This window comes from Amphiprion ocellaris, chromosome 18 (assembly GCF_022539595.1).
Source record: "Amphiprion ocellaris isolate individual 3 ecotype Okinawa chromosome 18, ASM2253959v1, whole genome shotgun sequence".
NCBI lineage: Eukaryota > Metazoa > Chordata > Actinopteri > Pomacentridae > Amphiprion > Amphiprion ocellaris.
In genome coordinates this window covers 1,174,227-1,193,411 of record NC_072783.1, presented here as the reverse complement: position 1 = coordinate 1,193,411, position 19,185 = coordinate 1,174,227, and the positions used below count along the sequence as shown (strand labels likewise).

Below are 19,185 nucleotides of genomic sequence, written 5' to 3'. Positions count from 1 at the left end.
ATGCACACACTTACAGAACCAGAGCTACATCTGGGTAACTTCCATTTCTCCTTGTCTCATTAGCGAATCGGAGACTACTGCAATCACCGTGTTTATGTTGGTGTGTTTACAGCGATGAAAAAGCGGAGATTGTGGAAGGAGGAGGTTTGCAGTGGAAATGGATCTGCTGGATATGTGCTCCGTACAAAGGAGGACTTACAATTATTATGGCAGAGATACAGTAAATATGGCAGCACTATGTTGTGGCAAAAGTTGGGAAAGGATCTGCTTTTATTTAGCAGAATCTTATTGAAAAGAATAAGGAAAGAGATTTCACCCCACTAGCACTTTAAAAGCATAATTTTCTTTAACCCTCCATACTCACTTCTCTTAATTGGCTCCCCATAAAATCCAGAAAAGACTGTAAAACCCTTCTACACCGTAGCTTAAAGACCTCATAGTACCGTCATTATCCCAATAGAAGACTTGGCTCTGAGTGCAGCCTACTTGTCCTTCTTAGACTTTCTGAAAGCAGAATGGGAACCTTTAGCTCCAGTTTGGGTTCAGGAGGCAGAAACCTTCTCTTCTTTCAATATCAGACTTTAAATCTTCCTTTCTCATAGAGCTTAGAGTTATAGCTGGTTCAGGTGACCTTAGTTATTCTGCTTTACACCCAGGCTGCTTGGGGACCTCCCATGATGCACTTCTCCACTCTTTCACTCTCTATGCATTTATATGCCACTATTACTTGCCATTAACTTTGTGTCTTGTGTTCCCTCTCTGTCCTCTGTCCCCTTGGATCTTTGTGCAGGTTGTTCAGCTGCTTGTTTCTGATCTGTGGTTTCTGGCCCTAACAACCTGCCCAGTGTTTACTCTTTGTTATTTCTCTACTTTCATGTTTTCTCTCAGTCCATGAGCCTGGTTCTGTCAGATGTATTCCTCCCTACTGTCACCAAATGCTTACCTAAGGGGGGAATAGTCGGGTTTCTCTCTATGAGACCATAACGTGTCCTGAGATTACATGTTATGAACTGGCGCTACATCAATAAAATGGAAAATTCATGTTCCCCTTCCTCAGATCTTCCTCTGTACAGTTTGCAAGTGAGCACCAGAAGCAGTAACATTGAAAAATAATTTATTTCAGAAATGTACTGTGATCATATATTCATTCAGATTCTGCATGATAAGCTTTTGTTGCGTACAATGAAATCACCCCACAGAGAGAAAGAAAAAAAAAGTAGATGACTTTTTTTTTGGAACTATGGAAACTAGAAACACACCACTGAGTCTTCACTATAGCGTTGTGAGCTCGCCTGGCAGGTGGCTCGGACGGCGCCGAAACCCTCTGTGGCGTTTACTCCAGGCAGGTTTTACAGTTTGCTGCAGGACAATCTCTTTATAAACAGACACACAGTGAAATGATCTGAAAAAGCTTACGCACGAGTAGTGTAAGCACGCACACGCGTCGGCATCGTGGACAGCACAGTCACACCTGAACAGTACAGAGTGGTCGATTACACAAAAGAAGGAAGGAGGGGGAAGAGGTGAGGCAATTCCATGACATCATCTCTTGGCGCAGGCTCAGCGCTGTCCGGTGATCGTGATCAGTGGCAGGGAAGAGTTATCCAAGCAGGGAGGGAACGGGGAAAAAAAATCTCTTATCAAAATCATTACATTTAGGCAGAACCAGCAGCGGCGCCCACGTGTGACAGTCCTCCCTGTCGCCGACAGCTTTCACCTCTTAGGTTTCAAAGCGTTTCAGTAGACTGATGTGTTTTCATGTGAGCCAGCAAAGGGTGAAATATGAAACACGGGTTGTGTATGCAAGTCAATTCACGGCCCACATCTGTCCGGACTGAAAAGAAGGCTCTTGTAAGTGTGGGATGTCGCGATGCCACAGTCAAGGGCATCATCAGCAGTTCAGTTACAACCGGTGCCAGATATCATAAATAAGTGTTTCTCTATCAAGGCATCTTTGATCCACTGTAACACACTCACAAAAAAAGACTTTGACACTTTCACTTGGACAGATATACACTCACTCCCATATATCTGCTGGTCCCTCAGGCACAGCAGTCGCTGACATCTGACCCAAATGTTGTTCTATGGATTTGTGTGCTGAAGGCCAGAGAGCTGTTTCCATGGAAATGCATGATTGTGTCTTCAGTGTCCATTTTTAACCTCTCCTCACCAACTCATTAAAATTTCTTCAGTTTGGCATGAATTCCACCTCCGCGTCTGTCCTTTACCACTTCCCTTTTTTTTTGTTGTTTTTACATCCAGTCCCAACAAATACTTGTCCTTTCTCTTCCATTATATGGCTCCATCATATTGTGATATCAGTCTCCATCAGAGCAGAGTTTGCACTGACTTGATTGATTCTGTCTTCTAGGTACGTCTACTATATATATATATTTATATATATGTATATATTTATATGCGCATGTTTTTCAAAGATTCTTGTGACTTTGTACAGAATCAAACAGAATAGCACTGACTGCGATCCAAAACAAGGATCAAAAAAAAAAAAAAGACGAGGAAATAAATGATAAGCAAAAACCATGCACGTGGTTCAAAAGCAAAATAAAAGTGAGTAGATGTTGCAGAGAATATTTTATCAACTGGTGAGAAAAATCAAAGTCTACACTGGCACACTTTCACACATTAAACAAACCAAAAAAAGTGGTCCAAAAAGTCTGATGTTGTGCATATATCCAGGCTGGCTAAAGAAAAATAACACGGATAAAAAAACAAAAAGTAAAGAAAAGAAAGAGGGATGTGGATGACTTGATTGGGCTGACTGTGCATTATACAATGCTATGTTCTCCTTCAACACGAGTTGGGTAGATAGAAGTTTCCATGTCCTTTTTCAGCATTTTTCACACAAAGGAGGAGAAGCCAGCGATGGGAGCCCGTGAGCCGGGGGCTAGGCTGCTCGGGGGCCTGTAAAGGGTGCTGTGCTGGCTGGGGGGGTTGGAGCTCTGCTGGGAAGGGGTGGGAGTCCGGCTACCTTTGGGCCTAAAGAGGCTGCCCTGGCCCTGAGGCTGGCCCTGGGCCTGCTGAGGCTGGGGGCTGGGGGAGCTGAGCTGGGGAGGCAGCGGAGGTAGAGGAGGCAGTGGCGGCGGGGCGCAGTGATCCGGGTCTCCCGACTCGGACTCCGTGTAGCTGTAGGCCTGAGCCCGGGATATGCCCTTCTGTTGGCGGCGCCACGAGTTGTAGTAGGTGGGGTCGCTGATGTAGTGGTTGACGAAGGAGTGGGTCTTCTGCCGGTTCGGATCCACCTCATACTCGCTGTCGCTGCCCTGATGGAGAGAATAAAGACGGGATTCACTGAGTTAGCACAGTGTGGCTCTGTTGTGTTTCCATGTGGAGCAGTTAGAGATGCTGAGGCTATAAATGGAAATGAACATGATGTTATTCAGTTACTCTAAGTCATCAGTTCACAGTCACCTCCGTCGTAACAACACACACATGCACACACACACACACACTTACGACACAGCACGAATACACGTGGACAAAATGGTCAAAGATGGTCAAAGCATGAACACGGAGGAATGACTTGTTACTGAAGCGTGCACAGTAAATGGACCGTCAACACGAGATGGCAAAGGGCAATTTATGTTCGGGACTTTAACCAATCAGTCAGACTATATGTTGAAGATCTTCCACACCACGCCAGCAAGACGGGGTTTGGTTTTGTGCATCAGAGAAAACCTTACAGCACAATGAGAATCTGAGGGGGAAGGTTTGGATGGGGGACTACCAGTAGGAACCAGTCACCTATGGGGCTACAGACATTCAAAGCAGGCAGCCACAGGAACCTCACCAAATGCAGTGGAAGTGTATGTAGGCCACCTGTCCCATATGAAAACACCAGCGCCTCCTATGGGTGAACAAAACAATGGGTTTTACAGTACATCACCATAACAGAATGATTCAAATGGCCGAGTCATGATGATGATAATAGCAGAATACATATGTATGTACAGACCCTTTGTGCCATTCTGTGTGAATGGTGCAAAAAAGCTAACAAAAGATGAATAAGGAACTGATTGTGCAGTACATTCTCAAAAACTACAATCTTTTTTTTTTTTTGGACAAGGAAGCAGAACAGAAATTACTTTATTTAAACTCAGTTTGAATTCCAAGCCGTCTGGAAAAAGAAATAGTAATTCTCAGCACATTCTTGCCACCGACCCTCCACCTTGCTACAGGTCACGCTGGAAGCACTATTGTATTCATGTCAAGGCACATTCCTCGCCTCGGACAAAGAACGTGATCAGTGAACACTCGGCGAGGATCGCTCGTGGTCATCTAATTGCCACGAAAGCGGGCTGCCAATTGGCTGGCCGGCGTGTGATTAATCACCTGGCCACAATGAACTCGTGCACGGTCGACTTTGCCAAAACTGTCGCCGCGTAATTTCCCAAAGAGGCTGCTTTCGATGTGCATTAAAAAACATTGCAAAACCCTAACCCTTTTTTAGAATAGCACACTGCAGAGGTGGTGCTGATAACTGTGACCTTTTCAGAGGTTCTTTGCTCTCAGAGGTCTTTTATTATCCATTTTCTCATATAGAAACATGGCTGTTGGCAGGAACCTGAAGGACGCACTGCAGAGCACAGATTTTCGCTGGATATTGAACGGCACATATGTGATACATATGGTGGTGGTCTCAGATTTCCCTCTGCCTCAACATGCCTCCTATGTCAGACCCCTATATAACATAAAGACCTTTCTTTTCTAGACGTCGGCACAGTTTATAAATGTCCTAACAGAAAATGAGTGTGTTGAATTAACCAGAAAAAAACAGCCCCTTCTTTTGATCCTCTTTGTTTCCAAGCAAAACAAAGTGATCTGCTTTACCCTCCCGCTCTTGTGCAAATTAATCAAAAGCAGACATTGCACAAGCCAGCTACCCTTAACCTCCTTATATTGTTTTTCCTCTCAATAACGAGAGTCAGAGTGCATGTTGTGTGTGTTTGTTGTCCGTCTGTAATATAGTTACCCCGCTGTAAACATTTGAGGCCAACCAGTTTCTGAAAAGCATTCCGGTCATGCCAGCGTGTTTAGCAACGCGGCGACACAATAACAAGATCCATTCACAGTGGACCGACAAGACACACGGAGCCACTTCAAGATGTATTACCTCGCTCTAAAAGAATTAACGCTGCATTGAGAGATGAAACACCGTCCACTTGTGTGTGTGTGTGGTGGTGGGGAAAGAGTGAGCGCAGACCAAGTGTTGACACACCGAATTGCATCCTCCTCCTGCCCACCCCCAGCTCGGCCACAGAGTGTGCGCAGCAGATGTTCTGACTCTTGAAATGTTTTGCGAACAAACACACGGCGCTCCAATCTGTCCGACTCCTGCTTTTAGTTCGTCACCGATCTTAAACAGAAATAACTCAAGGATCCAAACTGAGGAGCTGATGGTGAAGATGCTTAACTATCTGCCTCTGGGGCAACACGGTCCGCGATGCACCTCGATTCTTCCAGTCATTACGAGCTAATTACTGGTGCAGGATGCTGTAAAGAAGCAGACTTGCAGCATGGAATGCAGCGTTGCATGTCGGCCTCGAGGGAGCAGCCATCGTATTCATGCAAGGATCAGTGCAAAGCACATACAAGCCTGCCAGTGTCAATTATTAAACATTTCTTCACCATTATAATGTTAAATTACGCAGAGAAAGAGATTAACCCTCCTGCTGTCCTCTTCTACGGGCACCAAAAAATATTGTTCCTTTCTCTGAAAAAAATCCAAAAATTCATCAAAAAAACCCCCCAAAAAAACCCAAATTTATAAAAATGTGCAAAATCTTCAGGAAGAAAATTCCCAAAATTTCTTAAAAGTTTTCCTTAAAAGTTTTATTTAAAAAAATCCCCAAATTTGGCAAGAAATAAAAAAAAAAAAAAAAACTGTAAATATTTTCAAAAATGAATAAAAATCTTCCAAAAAATCCTAAAAATATCTGAAATGATTCCATATTTATCAGTAAAACTTCTAATATTTTCTTTAAGAACATTCAGAAACTTTTTTTTAACATTTCCTTTTTTTCCACCAAAAAATGTTCAAAAATTTCCCAAAAATGTTGAAGATGTGGAAGTTTTCACTGTGAAAACAAATATATATTTTCCCACATTTTCATACTTAAAAACGGGTCAATTTGACCCGCAGGACGACACGAGGGTTCAGTAAATATGGGAGTACATATAAGAAAGCTCCTGGTGTCTGAGCTCCATATTTTCCAGTGTCCCTGGTCCTGCTAAACAAACCCCCGTCTGTTTGTGCTGATTGGTGCTGGTCTGGCCGAGCCCACTGGTGAAAACCATCTGACAGCTGTTTATTTTATCATTGGTATCATAAAGTTGTTCCCTTTTATAATCGGTAGCAACGCAGGAGGGAGAACAAGATGAAAAGGAGGGAAATATTACAGTGAATGTGCATCAAACAGAGGTCAAATTTACTATTTGTTGGAGATATACAAATCATTATCGGCAAACAAGGCAAATGTTGAGACAATCGATTGCAAAGGACTTTGACATTTGACCCCAGATTGCTGAAAACCATGAATGCTGTCGGTGTTTATTCTCATTTTCTATCTGTCTGTCTATTATTTATTAACTAGTTCTAACCTTCTGAACCCCAAGCAGTTTCAGATTTTTTTTTTGCTTCTGTCACATTTTTGCTCACTCTGGTGTGTTCTGCACAATTATGGAAACAGCACAAATCATGGCTAGAAGTAGAGAGAATGATGAACTTTTTTGGAATATTTATTTTACACAAAACTGCAATTAAGATTGCTATGATTGCCAAAGTATCGACAGTTCACTCTACATACTTGTGGATGTTTTACTACTTGCATTTTTACTTTGTTTTCCAACCTGCTCTGTGTTTGCAAGCACAGCCTGCAGTTCAGCCGAGTTCAAAAAGTACCCGTTGTTTTTTTTTTTTTTTTTGCCAGGTGAGTGTTGGTCACAGCTGAGTCACTAACGGGTTCACGGTTCTGTCAAGGAGAGCTGAATTTTTACACTTTTACAGGATCTGGTCAAGACAAACTATTTTTAGAAGATTTTTAAAATGATACATTTGAATGAAAATGTACTATTTTAAGCTGAGATGTGGTAAAGTTTCCTGATTGAGAAGTTGAAAATCTGACACTTCTTTCTGTTTTTACACTTGATAAATGGTGTAATTTTGGAAACGTATTAAAAATACATGAGATTTACTGTCAGAGTTTGGACGGTTAGCTATTTTTCTCCTCTAAATAAAGATTGTTTTTCCTTGCTGTGGTTTATATAATGATGTGAGACTGAAACAATCTCCTGGTAAGCAGGGGCCCCTTCCCCCTCAGAAGTGATGCATAGCCCAATACCACAGAGTGGGTCAGTCCTTTGTCCTCTCGTTATGGATTATTGCTGAGAGGAGGGGGCTGTCTATGTTGCTCTCATTGATGAAGTGAACACAGCAGGGGTCCTCAGAGACAAAGACAAAAACAATATGTGTGGGGCTGGAGGGGGCTGGACGTATTCACAGCGTGTTTTCAGCAACATCGATGTGGAAAAATGGAAAGATGAAGATATGTTTTTGGCATATTCCTGCTGAATCTAAGTCAAGTTGTTCATTGTTTGAAATGGCTTTCAGTACCTAGCGGCATGGTGACATTTTATGACTTTTATTTCTTTTAGATGTTATATTTTAGTGCTGTTTTATTGCTGTTCATTTTATTGTTTTATTGTATATTTTACAGACCGCACAGTGGCGTGGTGGGTAGCACTGTCGCCTTACAGCTAGAAGATCCCTGGATCTTTCTGCATGGAGTTTCCATGTTCTCCCTGTGCATGCGTGGCTTTCCTCCCACAGTCCAAAAACATGCTGACGTTAATCAATTATTGATGATTGATTGACTTTGATTGTCATCGCTGAGGAGAGAGTGGAAGTCTCCTTATTAGCTCCAGTCCCCACTGCCATAATGTATGTTGCTGCATGAAAAATGAAAAGTTTTGTTGGGTGTTAGTGCTGTCATTATTTTGATCAATCTATAATTGAGAGACTTTTGAACTCTATGAGATATATCTGCATACATTTTTATGAAAAGTAAAAAAAAACTAATGTTTTTATGTTCATTATGATCATGACTTTACAAATTCCAAAATTATTCATTATGGAAACAATCACTGATTAATAAAAAATGACTGGATATCGCTAAAATGTCAACTAAATAACCGTCTGAATTTAATACCAACCACCTTCTAATGAGCTAAACAATAATAAAATGAGTTGATTCAGAAATAGTTTGGATTGTGTTCTTTTAATAAGTTGAAATAATCATGACAGATATTTCTTTTTTGGCAATAAATCACATTTTATATGGAAAATAGCAGATTAAATCCCTTTCCACTAAGTTCCCCATTACAGAAACACCTCTCCAGGAAGTGTGTTAATTCCAGATCACATGACCTGCTCATGTTAGTTCTTTTTCGGTCATTTTAAGTCCATTTCATGGCCATTTTGTGTATTTTTGTGGTCATTTTGTTTGTCTTTTTGTGGTCATTTTCAGTCTGTTTGTGATCATTTTAAGTGTTTTTGTGGTCATTTTCCAATTTTTTGCAGTTATTTTGTGTCTGTCATCATTTTGATCTTTATATGATAATTATCTGTCTCACTGAGTCATTTTGTGTTTTTCTGTGGTCATTTTGTGTCATTTTGTGCATTTTTGTGGTCATGTGTCTTTTTGTGACTGTTTTGTGTGTCTTTGTGCTCATTTTGTTTCTTTTTTGGTAATTTTTAGACTGTTTTATGACCATTTTAGGTCTTTCTGTGGTCATTTTGTGCCCCTTTGTGGCCGTTTTCAGTCTGTTTGTGTCAATTTTAGGTGTTTTGTGGTCATTTTGCAACTTTTTGTAGTTATTTTGTGTGTCTCTCATCGTTTTGTATCTTTATATGATAACTATGTGTCTCATTGAGCCAGTTTTGTGGTTCAACTTTCCACTAAGTTCCCCATTCCAAAAACACCTCTCCAAGAAGTGTGTTAATTCCAGATCACATGACCTGCTCCACATGATGTCATTTCCTCCTGAAGAACAGACTGATCAGACTCCAAGGCTTTCTGACTTATTTAATAGAAAGCAGTCAACAGGTTTACTACAATATCTGTAGAAATAACTTTACATTTCTATTTTACTCAGTTGTATATATAATATTTAGAAGAATCTTTCTCTAAAATTCCATGTGGTGTTTGGTTATAGGTTGATTTTAGGCCTAAAAAAGCGAAAATGTCAACTATGATACCTGTCAGCTATGTTACAATAAGTCCCGCAATTATATATCGACCCATTTTACTTTATTCTGGGTTATGGCTTCGTACTTCAAACCATCAAAATAAGGCGGTGTGTTGCACTTGAGAATATCCAAACACTACAGAGACTATTGTCTGTTGAGTCTGAGCCAAAGAAGCTCCAGTAGCCGGAGAGACGGGGAGTGAGAGGGTGTAGAAAGACTGACAGAGGCAGCGAGAGAGACAAAAAGAAAGTATGTGAGAGAAAGGAGACATTTTCATTTCTCTCCCACGGAATGCCACTCTGCAGAGAGAGCCTAATCTACGATCCATCTCTGACTCAGAGATGAGATCATCTGTCTTCGGCTGGTTTGGGCTTTAAGTGAAACACAAAGGCATCACCACAGATACAGCCTTGGAGAAATGAGAGAGCCTGCACTCTACAGGAAAGAGGACGTCAATAGGTCTCTACCTGCAGGAGAGCAGAGCGGTAATGGTGGCCTTGCTGCCAATTCAACGTTAGCTTCCTCCAAATCTCCCTCTGGAGGAGGAGGAGGAGGACAATAGTCAACTTCTACCTGCTGGGGGAGGCACCGGGGGATTAAAGAGGACAGACAGCACAATGACATACTGATAGCTCTGGGTTATCCGCTCAATAAATGTTCAAAGAGAAATTCCTGGATTTTTTTTTTTTTTCGTTTTCAAAGCCCCTGGGTGCTGATATGGTGACCTGTCAGGCAGCCCTGGGGTTACAGGCAGGAGGCTGCATGTTTGAGGCCATCAAAGCTGACGCTGACCCCTTCAGTGAGCTGGCAGACCTCAGCTACTGCATCAGGGCCACGTTCCAGCCAATACAGAAGTGGTAGATCTGTCAGACAGGTGGTGAAATGTCAAAATGCTTCATTTGAGGGCATGTTACGGTGCAGCGAAAGGTCCTGTCTGTAGCGATTCATTGTGGGGAGATTTTCATTTGATCTGGAAGTAGGACTCAGGTCGCGATAAGGCCAGGTGGGGAGAGATATCTGGTGGGGCGGAATTCACACTCCACACGTATTTATCTGAGAGATGTTCCAAGATAATTTGGGAAATGCGGAGAGTGAAGAATTCCTAGATGAAAGAAAACACTGAGAGGAGCTTGAAAGTGAAAACGGGGGGATTCGGCACCACTTCCCCCCTCCTGATGCTTTCATCTGACGAGGATCAAAACCAGACTGCGGACTGCGAGACGGTTCACCCAAAACCACAGCGAGCCGGGGAGGGACGCGATATAAACAAAAACAGCAACAACATATATGCACAGAAGACACACAGCAAGAAAGCATCTGGATAAAAGAATGAGGGTGAAAAACTCAAAATGAAACGAAGACAAAAGTCTGAGTGGAACTGATAGAAAGAGAGAGAGAGAAAAGCACAATTTATTGATTTGGAGGCAAAAGCAGTTTGGCTCTGCACACAGAAGAGGCCACAAGTCAGACACTGAAGCTTAAGTTGTTAGTAATCTATCACCCCTGACAGGAAAGGCTTTAAAAGTTCACAAGAAAATTTAAACTAAGATTTCTGATTATATAATGAGGCCACAGAAGAAGAGCCAGGGTAAAAAGCCAGCGCTCCGGTCCAGTTTTCCACAGAGATACGTTTTACCGCCTCGGACCTGACTCACTGAAAAGGAAAGTTGGATATTCTGTCTGGCTGGAGTGGCAACTTTCAACACATAACGAGCTCTGAAATAAATTTTGCAGCAAGCGCCCTCCCTCTCTCCGCTGTCTTACATAACAAGTGCTGAGGCTGAGTGCAGTGGCCTGGATCTCAGGTGGATGTTTACTGAGTGACATTCTCCACAGGCTACAGTCTGGCCAGGAGAAAAAAAAGAAGAAAGAACTGCTTTGCCAGTAGTGTGCAGAGTCATTCATCTCTCATCTCTCCGTGTTGCATTCAGGTGAATGACACACAAAGGACACCAGGGTGGACGGCGTGAAGAGACAAATAAAAAACACAGTAGAGCTGACGATGCAAAGCTGAATTCCTGACGAATTCAAGGGGATGACGGTGTGCACACGCAGACGAGTACAAACATAAAGCCAACACTGGTGTGTGCGGTTAGATCAGAGCACATAGAGAAAGAATATCGCTGCTACTGCTGCTGCACCTGAGAGTCAGAGATCTCGGAGGGCTTTTCGGTGAGGCTGCTGCTCTCTGCAGGGATCAGATCGTTGTACTTGGTGCTGACGTCCTCGTCTGAGTAGTGAAGGCTGCCTGGACTGGGCCTGGGAGGAGACCTGGAGGAAGGAGAACAAGTGCCTTCATTCATTTAGTCCAAACAGCTCAGTTGACCATTACGTTGCTTTGACATTGCTTGATAATCATTTAACCCTCTGTTGTGTCTTTTGAGGTTTTGTACCATTTCTACTCACAGTAAAATAAAGTTCTGCACCTCTATGGAAACAGCAAAACCATGGCTAGAAGTAGACAGAACTCAAAAATGTTGTAATGTAATGTTATAAATCATTTAAAAGACAAAAAACTACAAAAATTGGATTTCTTTAATTATCTATTTTACAGAAATTGAAAAAAAATCCACAATTAACACGTAAAACATTCACCAAATGCCCACAAGTGTTTCCCATATTGAAAAAATCAATAGTGACTCTCCCTACAATACATATTTCACTACTGACATTTTTAAATTTGTTTCCGTTCTCATCTTCTATCTGCTCTGTGTGAACACAGCCTGCAGTTCAGCCGAGTTTAGCTGAGAAGTCATTGAATTTTTGCCATGCAAGTATTGGCTGCAGCAGAGTCCCTGATAACTTCACAGCTGCATGGAGATATGAAGAATTATTTCTTTTTCACAGATTGTAATTACATCCATTGATGTATTTTTGACAAATTCTTAATTGACGTAGAATAAAGTGATTTTGGTGAACTATTCTAGGTTTAAATTTGGATAATTTTCACAATAGAATAGTCAGTGACAGATGACTGGTGCAAGGACCACTGGAAAGTAGATAATCTGATCATTTTTTCAGTTTTTACAGTTTGTAAATCGGATCAATGGGGTAATTTAGCTGATTTTTAAAACAATTTTCTGTCTGTCAAATTTTTGGGGTTCAGAGGGTTGAAACCAGTTTGAAGTATAAAGAAATACAGCAGTTTATACCAATTTGGCACAATTTCTTTCTTCTTTACTGCATTCCTCAAGATAATAACAGCATTCTGTATGTGAGTGAAGTAAAACAGAGTGATTGAATACAGATGAAACATCCCCAGTGTTACTGAAATGGAGGTAGACAATCGATCACGATTCGTAAACTGCCTTCCTTGTTTAGTTTTGTGCTTTTGGTAGCTGAGCGTCCAGTTTTTGTGTGCAGTTAGAGCGGTTATTACAAACATTTCTGGTGGTTTAGGTGTTTAAAATCACTGTCAACGAGAGGCAAACAAACAGAAAAACATACTTTAAAATAATTTCGACTTGTTTACAGCCTGTTTGATCTTTCAACCCGTCGTCTTTTTCCTCGTCTGATCATACTGATGCTGGATTTCGGCGGCTATTTTGATGAGCGCTACGCCAGCATATAGCAGGTAAAAGTAAAAATCATTCAGACTTCATTTGAATTCAGAAGTGAGAAATAAGCAAACGCAGCCTCATGATGACTTAAAGCGTCCTTCATTCTCACTAATGTCTGAGACATTTGGAGCTTCCTTTCAAGTCCACATGCGCGCTCATCTCTTTTTGCAGCCTGTGTGAGCGTGCACGCTAGAGTGCAACTTGATGGAAATCATGGGACACTCATGAGATGGCTGCTCTCAGCTACTTTCTCCTGGAATGAATAATTCCCCAATTCAGTCCTCACTCTGGGCTGTGGAATGTCAAACCACTGAGCTCTTATGACTGAATTACAAACCCCAGTGTTGCCGAGCTCAAGGGGTCATCGAACAAACGGCAGCCTCGAGCGTTACTCTAACGGATGTCAGAGTAACGCCTGATGACGGCACGGATTAAAGCATTAGTGGCAGTTGCAGCGATCAAATGTCTCTCTCAGATGGAAGCTAAAAGAGTGTAAGTGAGGAGGATCTTTGAAGTGGAGTATCGGAATATGGAAAGATGCTCAGTGAACCGCAAAGCTGAAAGTAAGAAGGAAGGAGGAAAATGACAGCAGAGAAAGACGAAATACTGGGGGAAAAAAAAACTCTCCTGAAATGGTGTGCTCTTGTCAGGGTTTCTTTAACCCTCCTGTTGTCCTCATTTATGGCCACCAAAAAATAGTTTCCTTGTCTAAAGAATCTTAAAATTCAGCAAAAAAAATTCCCCAAATTTCTGAAAATTTGCAGAACATTCAGGAAGAAAATTCCAATAATTCCTTAAAAGTTTCCCTTAAAAGTTTTATTTTAAAAAAATCCACCAAATTTGGCAAGAAAATTCTTTTAAATGTTTTCAAAAAATAAGCAAAAATCTTCAAAAAAAATCCTCAAAATGTCTAAAGTGATTCCATATATATCAGTAAAACTTCTCATATTTTCTTTAAGAACTTTCAGAAAAAAATCAACCAAAATCCAGCGAAATTCGCTGGATTTTGGTTGATTTTTTTGTAAATGTTCCTAAGAAACATTTTTAACATTTCTTTTATCCACCAAAAAATGTTCAAAGATTTCCCAAAAATGTTGAAAATGTGGACATCAGAAGTTTCACTGTGAAAATCTATATTTTTTTCCCACATTTTCACACTTTAAAATGGGTCAATTTGACCCGCAGGACGACACGAGGGTTCAGTAAATATGGGAGTACATATAAGAAAGCTCCTGGTGTCTGAGCTCCGTATTTTCCAGTGTCCCTGGTCCTGCTAAACAAACCCCCGTCTGTTTGTGCTGATTGGTGCTGGTCTGGCCGAGCCCACTGGGACATACTGACTCTTGTTGACTTTCCACGCCACAGCGTCGGCCGGCAGTCGCTGCCAGTGAATCTGCTGCAACACACACGGCCGCTTTATGCATCACAGCTGCATTTGCATAAGCATTTTTCCAAATAAATATATTTGGAAAGCATCTGAAAAATGCTGTGGGTAAATTCCAGCAGTTTTCACCAGGGGTGCGATTGAGCGGACAAAATGGAAAACTCCACGGGGAAATCACAAAGCAGGCTGTAATTTAATTAAGTTCCATGAGTTATATTAAAGTTAATTCACTTAACATGAGCACAGAAGGGAAACGTGCACAGCACCAGTCTGCATATTGTGACGCTGTTTGGGACAGGATCTTACTTCATGCAGACATTATCTGACTTTGCCGATTCCTTTTTTGATAAAGAGTTTAAGACTGTGATGAGAGGATAAAACTCATTAAACAGAGTAGATCCTGGAGAAAGCAATAGTTCAGTTTTGATAAACCATGGAACGCTCACATCGCCTCGCATCGGTGACAAATTGAAGCAAACAACACAATATTAAACACATTAGTGCCGCAGTCAATTGTCATTATTAAATTTTCCTCCATTATTTAATTATTTAATATTTACTCTTCGAAAAGCAAAATAACTATCAGTTACAATCATTTCTGATTAAGCTCTGCTATGATACAATGTAAACTGCAATGTCAGACCACTATCGTAAAAAGTAAGAACGGCAAAGCAAAAAATAGGATAAAATAGAAAGTGAAATTGGTACTGACATTTAAAGTGGCACTCCTAAAACAGCTGCTTCAGTTTCATGTATTTACTGTCCCAGTGGATACTAAATAGAATTTGTCTGCAGAGTTGGAGAGAATTTGGACAAACTATGCCATATTTTGAAAATATATATATTTATATTATTATATAATATGCACTTATAATAAGTACATATTTTGAACTTTTCAATAAATTTTGTGCATTTATCTTTTCCGGTGTCATTCCTTTTGTATGTCTACCCTTGCATACATACATGGAAATAACTGGTGGATCATATTATAAACATGTAGAAAATCATCAATGGAATCCAAGCAGAGTCTCTGAATAAGATGACATCACACAGAAGATGGATGAAATCAGTGTGTAAGGGTCTGTGCAAAACACACAGTATATAGTTAGATAATTAAGATATACATTCATGTCTCCTGCCTTTTCTTATGAATGTATTTTGCAGTTATTTTCTCTTCATGATTGTAATCCAGATTATAATTCAGAAAACTGGTAAAACGTGCTTAGCAATCAACCTGTGAGGCTAAAAAAAATAAATAAAGTAGGTCAACGCCAAAGGGCAAAAAACTGCAATTCCTCCCATGTCCACTTGAGGCTGGCTCCAAAAGTAAATCAAATCTCATACACCCCCATGTTAAAATTAGAACTTTACAGTAGAAATAAACATGTTTACATGCTAGTGCAAAAACACTTTTGGTCTCTATGGCGATTTTAACCTTTGATGAAGACTCTACAGCAGGTGAATTTTGTAGAAGTCACCCATTTAAATTGTATTTAGGCTTAAAATTGCGCATAATTTGGGGCGTGGATGCTTTGGGTGCCTCTGTTGATGGCAGTCTATGCCTCACTTCCACTCATGTTCCACCTCTTTGTCCATTTTTGGATCAGCAGGAGTTTGGAGGATTCAGAAGCTGCCAGGATGGCGACAGCTTGGAGGCACCACACTGAGCTCATGCACAATTCATCCATCTTTATATGCAGCCAGTGGTGCTCAACTGATGATCCTGAATGCAGTATTATGATAATTAATGAAGTAAATTAGTGGCAATAAACCGAGAAAAGTTTGACATTTTTAACAGTTACTGAATATTGCCCAGACAGCAAGAAAAACATGTCCAAGTCATCTTTGACCCAGCTCATTTCCCAGCATCCTTTTCTAACAACACTTTGCATTAGCACGAATGCAGACGACTTTTTTTTAACCCTCGTGTCGTCCTGCGGGTCAAACGTGAAAACATGGAAAAAAAATATATTTTTACAGTGAACCTTCTGATGTCCACATTTCAGCATTTTTGGGAAATCTTTGAACATTTTTTGGTGGAAAAAAGAAATGTTAAAAATGTTTCTGAAGAACATTCATTAAAAAATCAACCAAAATCCAGTGAAATTTGCTGGATTTTGGTTGATTTTTTGTTCTTAAAGAAAATATCAGAAGTTTTACTGATATATATGGAATCACTTTAGATATTTTTAGGATTTTTTGGAAGATTTTTACTCATTTTTTGAAAATATTTACAGGAATTATCTTGCCAAATTTGGGTGATTTTTTTAAAAAATAAAACTTTTAAGGGAAACTTTTAAGGAATTATTGGAATTTTCTTCCTGAAGGTTTTGCAAATTTTCAGAAATTTTGGGAATTCTTTTTGCAGATTTTTTGGATTTTTTTCAGACAAGGAAACTATTTTTTGGTACCTGTAAATGAAGACAACAGGAGGGTTAAACTAACGCCAGAGTCAATTTTACCAGAGGGGTGCTGTTTTTGAAAGTGGCACTTGGACTCAGAAATCATCTCAACAAAGTTGTAAACACAGCTCAGAATTTTCTATCTACACTTACTCCCAGAAGGACTCTCCGGAGTAACCTTCAGCAATTTGCAATCCTCAGCAGTCCTCTTAGCGGGCCGCCTCATAACGCAGCCAAACAAAGAGCCGAGCCGACGTGAAGCAACGCTATTGTGAGCCTACTGGGACATTATGATAAACTGCCTGCTTAAAAACATCGAGGAATCTCAGCCCACTTTCACCCCTTCTCCTTGACTCTCACACACTGCTGAGAGTAAATTATTTATCAGCTCTCTCACTTAGATAGAGAAAGGTCCACTTAATCCTCTCGCAGCAACATTCAGTCAGCAGAATGTCAGGTAAGGAACGAGAACCAGGGGGGGTGAAATCAAATCTGCCCCTGGTCTTTACTCATTATCAGGCTCTCCTGTTGCCACCGCCGCCTAGAGGGAGGCATTAACATGTCTGGAGTGTTCAAGAGCTTTGTCACTCAAGAGTTTTTAAAACCACGTTAATCTACACTGAATTACTTCACCGAGACCTCCTTAAACCCCCAAAGCAGAGTGTCAGAGCTGGTTTCAACATACTCAAAGACAATGCTACAAAGCCAGCAGGAATGATGCCGTTAATCCGTCCTGCTTCATCATAACAGCAGAAAAAAACTCTTCTAGAATTTGAATGTCAGCCCTGAAATACATTCGGACTCCTTTAGTGTGATACCAAACAGCAGATGTTGATGCCTAATGCCTTAAAACATGGTATCTAAATGATTTATTTTACCAGAATTAGCGTTTACCATTATACTATTATGAGCTTCCATTTTAATCTACTCAGCAATAAAAAACACACTGGCAATTAAGGCTGAGGCAAATTAAAACCTTTTTCAAACATGGAATATGGAGCTTTGCCAGCTTCATCCAAAGGTTCGAGCATTTAAAGACGGGTCACCTTTCCATGAATGTTCCTCGTGGTGAAGAGAGGGTTAGGATTAGATCTATGCTGCACGAGCAAACTCAAGACTAAACCTAAATTAACAGCAACTTATCAAATTTCCCAAATAGGCAAGTTTAATTATGACTTTCTAATTACTGAGAATTCTGTCCATGTCTGATGATAATCCATCCATCGATTTGCTATACAAATCTTTTTAACAAATCTGTTAAAAAATAAGGAATTAAATGTGTAAATATGAAGAGGAATTAGTAAAAAATAAAAAAATAAATCAGTTAAAAAATAGAGATATATGTGTAAATATAAAGATGAATAAATAAAAACAATAAATAAATAAATAAATAATTAAATTTAAAAAAATTGGTGAAAAATAATGAAATAAATGTGTATATATAAAGAGGAATAATTAAAACAGAAATAAATGAGTAAAAATTTGGAAATTTAAAGGTAAATTTTGTCTTTGCTTTTCCCTTTTTCCTTTGTTTATTCAGGTATTGACTACTCACCTAGACAGAAAGCCCTGCCCATAGCCACTTGATTGACAGGTCAGTCCATCAAGTAAAAGCAAAAACAAAAGGAAAAGGGAAAAGCAAAGACAAAATTTACCTTTTCATTTCCATATTTTTATTCCTCTATATTTACACATGTATTTCCTTATTTTTTTAACAGATTTATCTTTTAGTTCGGCACTCCTGTGATTCCATAGGATGGGGCCTGGACAGACTGCCAATGCAGAAAGACAGACAACCATGCAAACTCACAGTTAAACCTACAGAAAATGTAGAACCACCAGGTAACCATTCCAGCAAACGGAAGCACCTGGAGAAAACCAACACAGGCACAAGGACAACATGCGAACTACTGCACCACTGTGCTGCTCTGACGATCATCTAACCACTACTTCAGCAGCGGTATAATAAAAAATATCATTTTATTACGTTATTTAAGTAAATAGTCAGGTTACTTCTGTTGTTTCATGCACAAAAATGTGTGTAACTCTGTCTCTTTGGAGATGCTCAATTAACTCAGAGGAAAGACTTCTACTCCTGTTAACCCAGATTACATTAATTATTGGTGATTTTCGTCACTTTGACCTGGTTCTGACTCTTTCTTCCATACGATAATATTTTTATGAATATTTCAGTTTGTAAACAATGTAAAATTGGATGGCAAGAAGGTTGTTTTGTGATTTTGGCAGCAAACTGTGTTTCACCCTCTGTGTTGTTTTTATTAGTAGTACACTAGCGCTGAAATGTTACTGTAATGTCATATTACAACAATAGTGATGACATATGAAAAAAGCCTCACCAAAGTCGATCGCTTGTCTGTCTATCTGTTAACCCTTGTGTCATTTGAAAATGTGGAAAAATAACATTTTCACTGTGAAACTTCTGATGTCCACATTTTCAACATTTTTGGGAAATCTTTGAACATTTTTTTTTGGTGGAAATAAAGAAATGTTAAAAATGTTTCTTAAGAACATTCACATAAAAATCAACCAAAATCCAGTGAAATTTGCCGGATT

General features: G+C 40.0%; 1 protein-coding gene across 8 annotated transcripts in view; it reads right to left on the bottom strand.

The window, feature by feature from the left end:
- Positions 1-1,097: 1,097 nt before the first annotated feature.
- The window catches only part of sdk2b (sidekick cell adhesion molecule 2b), a 375,818-nt gene continuing 357,730 nt past the window's right edge, over positions 1,098-19,185 (bottom strand). For 5 of the 8 annotated variants that reach the window (XM_055004189.1, XM_055004187.1, XM_055004188.1 and 2 more), the window contains 3 exons: positions 11,407-11,536; positions 3,809-3,865; positions 1,098-3,281 (listed from right to left, as the gene is read on the bottom strand). In XM_055004189.1, coding sequence (XP_054860164.1) covers positions 2,859-3,281; positions 3,809-3,865; positions 11,407-11,536 — 610 coding nt within the window. In that variant the 3' untranslated portion in view covers positions 1,098-2,858. The remainder of the gene's footprint in view (positions 3,282-3,808; positions 3,866-11,406; positions 11,537-19,185) is intronic. The other 3 variants (XM_055004190.1, XM_055004191.1, XM_055004192.1) reach the window with 1 other exon arrangement.